At 42.1% G+C, this 14,284-nt stretch overlaps 1 protein-coding gene across 6 annotated transcripts in view; it reads left to right on the forward strand.

Annotated features, from left to right (window-relative positions):
• LOC130356822 (acetylserotonin O-methyltransferase-like) overlaps nucleotides 1–14,284 on the forward strand; it is a 77,644-nt gene that overhangs the window by 27,148 nt on the left and 36,212 nt on the right. For 5 of the 6 annotated variants that reach the window (XM_056558806.1, XM_056558810.1, XM_056558811.1 and 2 more), the window contains one exon: nucleotides 11,840–12,014. In XM_056558806.1, the coding sequence (XP_056414781.1) occupies nucleotides 11,840–12,014 (175 nt within the window). Of the gene's footprint in view, nucleotides 1–142; nucleotides 904–11,839; nucleotides 12,015–14,284 lie in introns of those variants that run through there. The other variant, XM_056558808.1, reaches the window with a different exon arrangement.

Below are 14,284 nucleotides of genomic sequence, written 5' to 3' on the forward strand. Positions count from 1 at the left end.
AAAAATCCCATAGACTTTAATGGGATTTTGTAACTGCCGTATGGGATTTTGTAACGGCCGTTTAACGCCCGTTTTTAAGGGTTTTCATAACGGAACATTATAACGGCTCTTTAAAACTGAAGAACTTTATAGCAGCCTTACCTGGATGGCCAGGATGTATATCTCCTGCTCAGCCAAGCTGTACTTGCGGCTGTCTGGCTGCTGACTCAGCTCGTACAAAGAGGGGACAGTATAATGATGGGGGTCCCACTCCTGTACAGTATACAGCAGCTATGCACGGTTGTATAGAGCACATAGGGCTGCATTTGTCATTCTGTGCGCCCCTCGCACCGAATGATAGATGCCTCACACTGCCCAAGCCAGCAAGACGCAGGCTTATAAACCAGTTCCTAGTTGACGCAGCCTTTGTGCCAAACTGTGCAACTTTTAAAAATGTTTTCAAAACTCGCACATAATACATCCTAGTGTAAATAATATGCCAGGATGAAAACACCTCCTTCTTGCACGGTAGACATTTTCACCACTAAAAATTACATTCATTCATGTGGCGCACTAAGAGCACCACCCCAGAGAGGGGTTTATGCTCCAAGAGGAGCTTAATACATGAACCCCTTGGAGTGTGCTAATACATTGATGGCACATTTCTTCAGTTAAAAGTAATGAAGGCATTTATTTATTCCATATGCTAAAGGTTCTTATGGTACTAAGTGCCTTATAAGTAGGTCAAATAAGAAAGCAGTTGTCTGAGCCTTGCTAAGTCCTCTGGAATAACACATCTCAGTTGGAAAGCAGCTTATAAAAGCTGACTGAGCTGCTTCACATCACACCAACATGTGCTCCTCTGAAGAACTTGAATATCCGCAAAAAATTCTTGACTATACATATGGATTTTTAGTCTCAAAGGTAAGAAATTAATGGAAATTCTTCAATTCCATGAGACATAAATTGTTTTAAACACTTGAATGTATAAGATTTAAACTCTGGTAGTTTTTTTATAATCACTGTTGACTAAATGCGGTTTGCTTCACAATATACACTAGAAAACAATTCAGAGCATATTTTCTAGTTTATATGCATAGAATAGTAAAGTGTTGATAATGAACCTGCATCAACCACTATTAGAGCTTTAAAAAGTTATTTGTCAGACATTACCGTAATACTGTCTAAAAACAGTAATGCATGGCAATATGTGATAAAGTTGTGTAGAAGTAGTATTTTTTTATTGTAATTTTGAAAAACATACACAACTCTAATCTTCCAGTTTGTTAAGGATATGTGCAGATTTTGTTCAATGCTATGGTTTCTTAAAAGGGTGCTCTCTGCTGACATCTCTGTCCATTTTAGGAACTGTCCAGAGCAGCATATGTTTGCTATGGGGATTTTCTCCTACTCTGGACAGTTCTTAAATGGACAGAGATGTCAGCAGAGAGCTCTGTGTTCCAAAAAGAAAATAATTTCCTCTGTAGTATTCAGCAGCTAATAAGTACTGGAAGGATTAAGATTTTTATATAGAAATAATTTACAAATCGGTTTAACTTTCTGGCACCATTGGATTTGAAAAAATAAAAAAGTTTTCCACTGGAGTACCCCTTTAACCTGTTGGGGACCAAGGGCGTATGGATACGCCCTTGCGTCTTGGTACCTAACCCCTTGGGGACACAGCCCATTATGACCCTAAGGACGGGAGAATTTTTTGCAAATCTGACCACTGTCACTTTAAGCATTAATAACTCTGGGATGCTTTTACTTATAAATTTGATTCCGAGATTGTTCTTTCATGACATATTCTACTTTATGGTAGCGGCAAAAAAGGCGCAAAGCCACTGAAAAGTCTCTAAAACTACACCAGCCCAGACATGGTGTAGCTTTTTTGTGTATGTGAAGAGAGAAATTTCAGAAAATGTTTACCTGCACAAAATTTATCAAATGCCCTTTGACCATTTAATAAATTTGGTGCTCCTGCACATTACCAGCACACAAAAAAAGGTGTAAAAAAATGCTCCACTTACACTACAATGATAAATGTGAGCCAATATGTCTACTTTATATTTGCATCATAAAGTTGACATGTTTTTACTTTTGGAAGACATCAGTAAGTTCAGCAGCAATTTTCCAATTTTTCACAAAATTTTCTAAATCGGAATTTTTCAGGGACCAGTTCAGTTTTGAAGTGGATTTGAAGGGCCTTCATATTAGAAATACCCCACAAATGACCCAAGTATAAAAACTGTACCCCTCAAAGTATGACATGCAGTAAGTGTGTTAACCCTTTAGGTGTTTCACAGGAATAGCAGCAAAGTGAAGGAGAAAATTCTGAATCTTCATTTTTTACACTCGCATGTTCTTGTAGACCCAGTTTTTGAATTTTTACAAGTGATAATAGGAGAAAAAGCCCCCCCAAATTTTTAACCTAATTTCTCTCGAGTAAGGAAATACCTGATATGTGTATGTCAAGTGTTCTGTGGGCGCAGTAGAGGGCTCAGAAGGGAAGGAGCAACAATGGGATTTTGGAGAGTGAATTTTGCTGAAATGGTTTTTGGGGGGCATGTCACATTTAGAAAGCCCCTATGGTGCCAGAACAGCAGAAAACCCCACATGACATACCATTTTGGAAACTACACCCCTCAAGGCACGTAACAAGGGGTCTAGTTAGCCTTAACACCCCACAGGTGTTTAACGACTTCGTTAAAATTGGATGTGTAAATGAAAAAAACTATTTTTTCACTAAAGTGCAGTTTTCCCCCAAATTTACCATTTTTACAAAGGGTAATGGGAGAAAATGCCCCCCAAAATTTGTAACTCCATCTCTTCTGAGTATGGAAATACCCCATGTTAGGATGTAAAATGCTCTGCGGGCGAACTACAATGCTCAGAACAGAAGGAGTCACATTTGGATTTTTGAAAGCAAATTTTGCTGAAAGGGTTTTTGGGGGGCATGTCGCATTTAGGAAGCCCCTGTGGTGCAAGAACAGCAAAAAATACCCACATGGCATACTAATTTGGAAACTACACCCCTTAAGGAACGTAACAAGGGGTACAGTGAGCCTTAACACCCCACAGGTGTTTGATGACTTTTTGTTAAAGTTGGATGTATAAATGAAAAAAACATATCTTTTACTAAAATGCTTTTTCTTTCCCAAAATTTTACATTTTTACAAGGGGTAATAGGAGAAAATGACCCCCAAAATTTGTAACCCCATTTCTTCTGAGTATGAAAATACCCCATATGTGGACGTCAAGTGCTCTGCTGGCGAACTACAATGCTCAGAAGAGGAGGAGCGCCATGGAGCTTTTGGAAAGAGAATTCATTTGGAATGGTAGTCAGGGGCCATGTACGAAAGTTAACCCCCCCCCCCGCCCCCAATCTTCTTATGACGACCAATAGCAGAGATTGGAGGGGTGGCACCCCTGCCACCTCACTCCTATCCCTTCAGGGGGATCGTAGGTGTCTTAGACAACCGCGATCCCCCTTATATTCTGGGTCACCATAGATCCCGTATGATCCGGAATAGGCGCAAATCGCAAGTGTGAATTCACTTGCGATTTGCGCCGATCGCCGACATGGGGGGTCTGATGACCCCCCTGGGCATTTGTGCGGGATGCCTGCTGATCGATATCAGCAGTCACCCCGGTCCCTGCCCGGCGCGGCGGGGACCGAAATTCCCACGAGCGTATACATACGCCCTTCGTCCTTAAGTACCAGGACGCAAGGGTGTATTCATACGCCCTTCGTCCCCAACAGGTTAAGGAACTTAAGGACCAAGGGCGTTCCTGTACACCCGTGGGAATTTCGATCCCCGCCGCTAGCCAGACGGGGATCGGAATGGGATGCCTGCTGAAATCATTCAGCAGGAATCCCGTGCAAATGTCTGGGGGGCGGCGATTTGCGGCAATTCCAGGCTGATCGGGTCTCTGATGGAAAATAGGGATGATCGGAGCTGTTAGGAACAGCCCCAATCATCCTAAAGGATAGGAGCCAGGTGGCAGGAGTGCCATCTCTTCCTATCCACTGTGATTGACCGATCAGGACTGATCGGCGAATCGCAGGGATGGGGGTGAACGTTCATTTCCCTCGCTCTGCCCGCCCCTGATTGTCGAGGCAGAGCGGGGGGCCTGTGGATGCGGCGGGGACCGCTGGCGCCGGTTACCTGGGTTCACGCGGGGACCGAGGACCAGGGACCGGTGGCTGACAGGAGGCGGCAGGCAAGTGGAGGCAGCGGCGGCGGTTTCCCAGATGCAGCAGTGAAGATTGCCGTAAGTGCCGAAGTAATCTTCACTGCTATATCTAGGAGTTTCAAAACTACAGCTCCCAGCATGCCCAGACAGCCTTCGGCTGTCTGGACATGCTGGAAGTTGTAGTTTTGCAACATCTGGAGGGCCACAGTTTGGAGACCACTGTCCTTCCAGATGTTGCAAAACTACAACTCTCAGCATGCCCAGACTGTCCAGGCCCTTCAAATGTTGCAGAACTACAACTCCCAGCATGCTTGGACTGTCTCTGCATGCTGGGAGTGGTAGTTTTGCAACATCTGGAAGGGCACTGTTTGGAGACCACTATACAGTGGCGTCCAAACTGTAGCACTCCAGATGTCAATTCAAAGCATGCCAAGACTGTCCAGGCATGCTGGGAGTTGTAGTTCGGCAACATCTGGCCCTTCAGATGTTGCCGAACTACAACTGCCAGCATGCCTGGGCAGTCTGGGCATGCTTGGAGTTGAAGTCTTGCAACATCTGGAGGGCTACAGTTTGGAGACCACTACACAGTGATCTTCAAATTGTCCTCCTCCAATTGTTGCATAACTACAACTCCCAACATGCTCTTCGGCTGTCTAGGCAAGCTAGGAGTTGTAGTATTTCAACAACTGGAGGCACACTGGTTGGGAAACATTGTCTGTTTCCTAACTCAGTGTTTCCCAACCTGTGTGCCTCCTGCTGTTTCAAAACTATAACTCCCAGCATGCACTGACAGACCATGCATGCTGGAAGTTGTGGTTTTGCAACAGCTGGAGACACATGGGTTGGGAAACACTGAGTTAGGAAACAGACAGTGGTGCGGAAACACTGCGGTAGCCTGTTACCTAACTAAGTGTTTCTCAATCCCAACCAGTGTGCCTCTAGATGTTGCATAACTACAACACCCAGCATGCACAGTCTGTCAGGGTGCATTCACATGGGCAGGGGTTTACAGCAAGTTTCCCGCTTCAAGTTTGAGATGCGGCAAATTTTCAGCTGGAGCAGGAAACTCACTGTAAACCCCCGCCCATGTGAATGCACCCTAAAAACACTACACTAACCCTAAATAAAGAGTAAAACACTACATATACACACACCCTTACACTGTCGCCCCCCCCCCCATCCAATAAAAATTAAATGTCAGTTTTTCCAAAACGGAGCATCCAGCTGTTGCAAAATAGCATCTCCCAGTATTGCCGGACAGCCATTGACTGTCCAGGCATGTAATCAGTTTTGCAACAGCTGGAGGCACCCTGTTTGGGGAAAACTGACGTACAGCTTTTTTGTTGGAGGAGGTAAGTGTAACACTTGCATCTGGGTACACCCCGATGAAAATCCCTAATTTAGGCCTCAACTGCGCATGGCGCTCTCTCACTTCAGAGCCCTGTCGTATTTCAAGGCAACAGTTTAGGGCCACATATGGGGTATCTGCGAACTCGAGAGAAATTGCGCTACAAATTTTGGGGGGCTTTTACCCCTTATGAAAAGGTAAAGTTCGGGCCTACCCCAGCCTGTTAGTGTAAAAAAAAAAAATAATTTACACTAACATGCTGGTGTTGCCCCATACTTTTCATTTTCATAAGAGGTAAAAAGAAATAGAGACCCACAAAATTTGTAACACAGTTTCTCCCAAGTACGGAAATACCCCATATGTGGGCATAAAATGCTCTGCGGGCGCACAACAGGGCTCAGGAGTGAGAGCGCACCATGTACATTTGAGGCCTAAACTGGTGACTTGCACAGGGGTGGCATAAACGCAGGGGTGACATAAACGCAAAAAAAAAAAAAAAACCATGTGACCCCATTTTGGTAACTACACCCCTCACGGAACGTAACAAGGGGTATAATGAGCCTTAACACCCCACAGGTGACTGACAGATTTTTGAAACAGTGGTCCACGAAAATGAAAAATGTAATTTTTCATTTGCACAGCCCACTGTTACAAAGATCTGTCAAATGCCAGTGGTGTGTAAATGCTCATTGCACCCCTTTTTATGTTCCTTGAGGGGTGTAGTTTCCCAAAGAGTATGCCATATGGGGTGTTTTTCACTGTTCTGGCACCATGGGGGCTTCCTAAATGAGACATGCCCCCCAAAAACCATTTCAGAAAAATTTGCTTTCCAAAAGCCCAATGTCGCTCCCTCCCTTTTGAGCCCTCTAGTACACCCACAGATCGTTTTACATCCACATATGAGGTATTTCTTTACTCGAGAGAAAAGTGTTTTAAAATTTTGGGTGACATTTTCACCTATTACCCCTTGTGAAAATGAAAAATTTGAGGTAACATCAGCATTTTAGTAAAAAAAAAAAAAAAAACATTTTTCATTTTCACGTCCAACTTCAATGCAAAGTCGTCAAACACATGTGGTGTATTAAGGCTCACTGTACCACTTGTTACATTCCTTGAGGGATGTAGTTTCCCAAATAATATACCATGTGGAGTGTTTTTCGCTGTTCTGGCACCATAGGGGCTTTCTAAGTGCGATATGCCCCCCAAAAACCATTTCAGTAAAATCCGCTCTCCAAAATCCCATTGTCGCTCCTTCTCTTCTGATCCCTCTAGTGCACCCACAAAGCACTTTACATCCACATATGAGGTATTTCCTTACTCAAGAGATATTGGGTTACATATTTTGGGGGGCTTTTTCTCCTTTTACCCCTTGTAAAAATAAAAAATACAGTGGTCCCTCAACATACAATGGTAATTAGTTCCAAACGACCCATCGTTTGTCGAATCCATGGTATGTTGAGGGATCCGTGCAATGTAAAGTATAGGAAGCTGTACTCACCTGTTCCCGCTGCTCCGGACCAGGTCCTCACCACTCCCGATGCTGCTCCAGGGGCTCCCGATGCTGTCCCGCTGCTCCGGTGTCTTCTTCGCGATCCTCCGGCTTCTTCCGCATCTTCTGCAGGGTCCGGGCCTCGCTTTCTGATGACGTTATTACGCTGCTGCGCCTGCGCGGCGTGCGTAGTAACGTAATAACGACGCCGGAAAGCTAGGCCCGGACCCTGGAGAAGATGCAGAAGACGCCGGAGGATCGAGAAGTGGACCCGGAGCAGCGGGAATAGGTAAGCGAACCTGCCCGGGATGCTTAAACTGCTATCCGACAGCAGCTTAAGCATTTTGCGCTGTCGGATAGCAGTTAATGCGATGGCCCCGACATATAAAAGCATCGTATGTCGATGCTGACATCGACATGCGATGGCCTCTGAGAGGCCATCGTATGTCGATTTTATCATATGTCGGGGCCATCGCAGGTCGGGGGGTTACTGTATGGGTCTACAAGAACATGCGAGTGTAAAAAATGAAGATTTTGAATTTTTGTCTCCACTTTGCTGCTATTCCTGTGAAACAAACTAAGTTAACAAACTTTCTGAATGTCATTTTGAATACGTTTAGGGGTGCAGTTTTCATAATGGTGTCCATTATGGGGTATTTCTAACATAAAGATCCTCGAATTCACTTCAAAACTGAACTGGTACCTGAAAAATTCAAATTTTGAAATTTTCTTGAAAAGTTGGAAAATTGCTGCTATACTTTGAAGCCCTCTGATGTCTTCAAAAAGTAAAAACATGTCAACTTTATGATGCCAACCTAAAGTAGACATATTGCATATGTTAATCAAAATATAATTTTTTTGGAATGTCTATTTTCCTTACAAGCAGAGAGCTTCAAAGTTATAAAAATGCAAAATTTTCAAATTTTTCATGAAATTTTGGAATTTTTCACCAAGAAATGATGCAAGTATCGACAAAAATTTACCACTAACATAAAGTAAAATATGTCACGAAAAAACAGTCTCTGAATCAAATTCATATGTACAAGCATACCAGAGTTATTAATGCTGAAACTGACAGTGGTCAGAATTGCAAAAAATGCTCTGGTCCTTAGGGTCAAAATGGGCTCAGTCCCCAATGGGTTAAAGGAGTTATCCAGGATTAGAATAACATGGCTGCTTTCTTCTAAAAACAGCACCACACTGCTTTGCTCTATTCACTTCTATGGAACTAAGCTGCAATACCACACACAACCTGGGGAAAACAGTAGAATTGATTTTGGAAAGGCGTGGCTATGTGTTTCTTCCCATGTTTTTCCTTTCCCCTTTTAGCTTATCTTCAAAGATATTGGGGGTATTTATCAACAGATTTATGTATGTTATTGTGTTTCTTTGGTGCAGTTTTTTTTTTTTGCGCCAGTATTCGGCGCATTCTCACCTCTGTCAAATTGTAAACTTGCTAGGATTTTGATGATCCTGTGTTTGATTTTTGCAGTGGTCAGTCATTTATCAATTGCATTGTGTTTGTATTTTGGCGCTAATTTGCCTGTATTTGGTGCATGTTTGACAAAAATCCCTGCCAACAATATTTTGGCATGAAAAACACACATACCAAAGAAGAATATGATATGCGCCAAAATTACTAAAGGACGTTTACCAAATGATAAATTTGCCGCACGTCCATAAAAACCAAAGTAAAAAACATAAAATAAAATAAAAATGGGTAAAAAAAAACTGACAGCAAGTAAAAATGATAAATAACATACATGTATGTTAGCATACACTTGAGAACAGATGGAATTAAGTGAAACTGCTTGATATCACCAAAGAAAGAGTAAGTTTGTTGTCTGTTACCATGGAGATTCATAGGTCAGCATAAAAGCAGTAGAAACACAATTAGACATTTTTTATGAAAACCTATTGCAAAGTTACATTGTAGATGCATCTGGGCAATAAGAAACATTTGGTTGCAAAAGGTGGACATTCTTAGCCTTTGAAGAGGTTGCATGGGATTCAAAAACAAATCATCTTTCTTCCAAAGACAATTTCACACCTTGAGTTCAGCTCAAGTGAATTGGGCTGAGCTGCAATACAACACACAAACCTTGGTCAGGTGTGGTGCTGTTTTTGAAAGAGAGCAGCCATGCATCCATTTTTTGACATCCATTGTACTACTGATGCACATCCTGGAAATCTTGCACCAGCAAGCAACTTTTTCTTTCAGGGGAAGATATGGCCAGTCAGGCTATTCCCCTTGCAGTATTACATTGTGGTCATTTAGGTGATTGGCTGTTCGTGTAATAAAAGGATGGCTCAAGTCCATCAAAATGGGAGTCACTCTCTGTTTTGGCTCATATATGAGAGTTACAAGCAGGAGAACCCCCTGTATGATGTATCTATGTCCTATCATGACAGATGGACTGGGATTTTCTTCATGAGATGCCTTTGAAAGGATATGTATGTCTTATGACTAGGATATGTAATCACTTTATGAACAGTGGGAGTAAGCCACTGGGACCCCCACTGATCATGAGAACGAATGGGACATAGCATGAGTTTTCCACATGGTTCCCGTTATCTGTTTTCCCCTGAATGGGCCTAAATGTAGTTCCTGGCACAGATGAGTGGCCAGGTGTGCCAATGTGTAGCTAAAAAACAATGAGAAGTGCAAATGCAGTCCCCTTCATTCCTACTAATGTAGTGGGGCATAGGGGTTGGGCCCCTATCAGTCATGAATTTATCCTAAGAATATGCTATAATTTTATATAAAGGGGTACTCCGCCCCTAGACATCTTATCCCGGGGGTCTGGGTAATGACGGGCGATACAGGGGCCGGAGCATTGTGACATCACGGCTCTGCCCCCCTCGTGAAATTATATCCTGCCCCCTTAATGCAAGTCTATGGGAGGGGGCACGCCCCCCCCCCATAGACTTGTGTTGAGGGGGTGAGCCGTGACGTCATGAGGGGGCGGAGCCATGACGTCACAATGCTCTGGCCCCTGTATCGCCCTTCATTACGCACAGAGAGAGTTTGCTCTGTGCAGTGATGACAGCGGGGTGCCGCAGCCGAGATCCCTGGGGTCCCCAGTGGCGGGACCCCTGCCATCAGACATTTTATCCCCTACAGTGGGGATCAAAAGTTTGGGCACCCCAGGTAACAATTTGTATTAATGTGCATAAAGAAGCCAAGGAAAGATGGAAAAATCTCCAAAAGGCATCAAATTACAGATTAGACACTCTTATAATATGTCAACAAAAGTTAGATTTTATTTCCATCATTTACACTTTCAAAATAACAGAAAGCAAAAAAAATGGCGTCTGCAAAAGTTTGGGCACCCTGCAGAGTTAATATCTTGTACTGCCCCCTTTGGCAAGTATCACAGCTAGTAAACGCTTTTTGTAGCCAGCCAAGAGTCTTTCAATTCTTGTTTGAGGTAATTTTGCTCATTCTTCCTTACAAAAGTCTTCCAGTTCTTTGAGATTTCTGGTCTGTCTGTCACGCACTGCTCTTTTAAGGTCTATCCATAGATTTTCAATTATGTTGAGGTCAGGAGATTGTGAAGGCCATGGCAAAACCTTCAGTTTATGCCTCTTGATGTAATCCCCCATGGATTTCGAGGTGTGTTTAGGATCATTATCCATTTGTGGAAGCCATCCTCTCTTTAACTTCAGCTTTTTCCCAGATGGCATCAAGTTAGCATCCAAAATTTGCTGAGATTTTATTGAATCCATTTTTCCTTCTACTCATGAGATGTTCCCTGTGCCACTGGCTGCAATACAACCCCAAAGAATGATTGACCCACCCCCATGCTTAACAGTTGGACAGAGGTTCTTTTCATTAAATTCTGTTCCCCTTGTTCTCCAAACGTACCTTTGCTCATTCTGGCCAAAAAGTTAGATTTTAACCTCATCGGTCTACAGAACTTGTTTCCAAAATGCATCAGGCTTGTCTATATGTTCAGTTGCAAAGTTAAAACGCAGATTTTTGTGGTGAGGACGTAGAAGAGGTTTTCTTCTGATGACACTTCCATGAAGACCATATTTGTAAAAGTATCTCTTTATAGTGTACCACAACTCCAGTGTCTGCCAGATCTTTCTGGAGGGATTGTGCAGTCAAACGTGGGTTTTGAATTGTTTTTCTCACAATCCTGCAAGCTGTCCTGTCTGATATTTTTCTTGGTCTTCCAGATCTTGCTTTAACTTCCACTGTTCCTGATGACTGCCATTTCTTAATTACATTCCGAACAGAGGATATTGACATCTGAAAACGTTTTGCTATCCTATTATAGCCTTTTCCAGCTTTGTGAGCGTCAACTATTTTCAGATTTCTAGACAACTGCTTAGAAGAACCCATGGTGCTGATTGTTGTGGCAAGGTCAGATGAGTCTAAGCATTTAAAACCTTTGCGACTGACATCACCTGGTCTTCCCAGATGATGATCAAGAACAATCCATGACACTGGCAGGTCTCAGCTTTGCAAAGAGGGCAGTGCATGCTATAAATTCTGCAGGGTTCCCAAACTTTTGCAGACGCCATTTTTTTGTTTTCTGTTATTTTGAAAGTGTAAATGATGGAAATAAAATCTAACTTTTGTTGACATATTATAAGAATGTCTAATCTGTAATTTGATGCCTTTTGGAGATTTTTCCATCTTTCCTTGGCTTCTTTATGCACATTAATACAAATTTTTACCTGGGGTGCCCAAACTTTTGATCCCCACTGTATCATTTGGATAGGGGATTAGATATCTAGGGGCGGAGTACCCCTTTAATTATAGTGCTGACAGGTAGAAAAGTCTGTTAAGTAGTTTGTCGCTCTTTCCCTTGCAGACCATGTTTACAGCATGTGAACTGGGAGTTTTTGATTTACTACATGAAGCACAGGAGCCAATTCCTGCTGCAACAATCGCTTCTCGCTTGGGCACCAGTGTGGATGGGATGGAGCGGATGCTTGATGCCTGTGTTGGACTGAAACTTTTAAAATTTGACTTGAAAAATAATGAAGGTAACTTTATTTCAAGAATTATAAACGTACCTAATAGGAATTTACAATTTAATTTAAGTTTTTTAAGTAATTAACTTTTCTATCATCACATACAGCGGGTGAAATAAGTATTGAAAATGTAACCTTTTTTCTCATTAAATGCTGTTTTTTGAGACAGCAGTACTGCTAATTCCAGGTCTTTTTGAAGCTCTCCACAAGTGTCCTTGGCTCTTGGACAACACTTCTGATTATTCTTTTCACTCTTTTATCAGAAATCTTGTGAGGAGCACTTGGTCGAGGCAAATTTATGGTGAAATTATTGTCTTTCTACTTCTGTATTATGACCCCAACAGTGCTCACTGGAACATTCAGAAACTTAGAAATGCGCCTGTAACCAACACTGTTATAATTTGCAATAGGTTCTGAAGATCTTGTGACAGCTCTTTGCTTTTACCCATCATGAGATGTTTCTTGTTTGACACCTTGGCAATGAGACCTTTTTGTAGTTGGGACTGAACCAGTTGATATTAAAGGGGTACTCCACTGGAAAATACTTTTTTTAACCCCTTAACGACGCAGGACGTAAATGTACGTCCTGGTGATGTGGTACTTAACGCACCAGGACGTACATTTACGTCTTGAGCATAACCGCGGGCATCGGAGCGATACCGGCATCATGCGTGGCAGGTCCCGGCTGTGGTTCGCAGCCATCGACCCGCGGGTAATGGCGGACACCCGCGATCCCGTGGATGTCCGCCATTAACCCCTCAGATGCCGTGATCAATACAGATCACGGCATCCTCAGCATCGTGGTCACTTAACAGGATGATCGGATCGCCCGCAGCGCTGCCACGGCGATCCGATCATCCTGCACGGCAGACGGAGGTCCCCTCACCTGGCTATGCTGCCTTCCTGGAGTCTTCTGCTCTGATCTGCCTTCCCGCAGACCAGAGCAGAAGATGACCGATAATGCTGATCAGTGCTGTGACCTATACATAGCACTGAACAGCATTAGCAATTGAATGGTTGCTATAAATAGTCCCCTATGGGTACTATAAGAGTGTAAAAATAAAAGTAAAAAAAGTAAAAAAAAAAAAGTAAAAAAAATTTGAAAAACCCCCTCCCCCAATAAAAACGTAAATTGTCCCATTTTCCCTATTTTACCCCCAAAAAGTGTAATTTTTTTTTTATATACATATTTGGTATTGACGCGTGCGTAAATATCCGAACTATTAAAATAAAATGTAAATGATCCCATACGGTGAACAGCGTGAACCTTAAAAAAAAAAAAAAAAAAGACCAAAATAGCTGCTTTTTTATAACATTTTATTCCCAAAAAAATGTATAAAAAATGTAATAAAAGTTTTGTATAAGCAAATATGGTATTAATAAAAAGTACAGATCACGGCGCAAAAAATGAGCCCTCATACCACCGCTTATACAGAAAAATGAAAAAGTTATAGGTCTTCAAAATAGGGGGATTTTAAACGTACTAATTTGGTTAAAAAGTTTGCGTTTTTTTTTAAGCGCAACAATAATAGAAAAGTATATTATCATGGGTATCATTTTAATCGTTTTGACCCAAACAATAAAAAACACATGTCATTTTTGCCATAAATTGTACGGCGTGAAAACAAAACCTTCCAAAATTTGCTAAATTGCGGCTTTCTTTTTAATTTCCCCACACAAATAGTATTTTTTTGGTTGCGCCATACATTTATGGTAAAGTGAGTAATGGCATTACAACGGACAACTAGTCGTGCAAAAAACAAGCCCTCATACTAGTCTGTGAATGAAAATATAAAAGAGTTAGGATTTTTTGAAGGGGAGGAGGAAAAAACGAAAACGTAAAAATAAAATTGTCTTAGTCCTTAAGGTCCAAATGGGCTGAGTCCTTAAGGGGGTTAAATCAGCTGGTGCCAGAAAGTTTAACAGATTTGTAAATTACTTCTATTAAAAAATCTTAATCATTTCAGTACTTATTAGCTGCTGTATTATCCACAGGCACTTCTTTTCTTTTTCAATTTCTTTTCTGTCTGACCACAGTGCTCTCTGCTGATACCTCTGTCCATGTCAGCAACTGTCTGGACAGGTTTTCTATGGGGATTTGCTCCTACTCTGGAAGAGTTCCTAATATGGACAGAGGTGTCAGCAGAGAGCACGGTGGTCAGATAGAAAGGAAATTCAAAGAGAAAAGAACTTCCTGTGGTTCATACAGCAGGAATGAGATTTTTTAATAGAAGTAATTTACAAATCTGTTTAACTTTTTGGCATTAGTTGATTAAAAAAAA

Source organism: Hyla sarda, chromosome 2, assembly GCF_029499605.1.
Source record: "Hyla sarda isolate aHylSar1 chromosome 2, aHylSar1.hap1, whole genome shotgun sequence".
NCBI lineage: Eukaryota > Metazoa > Chordata > Amphibia > Anura > Hylidae > Hyla > Hyla sarda.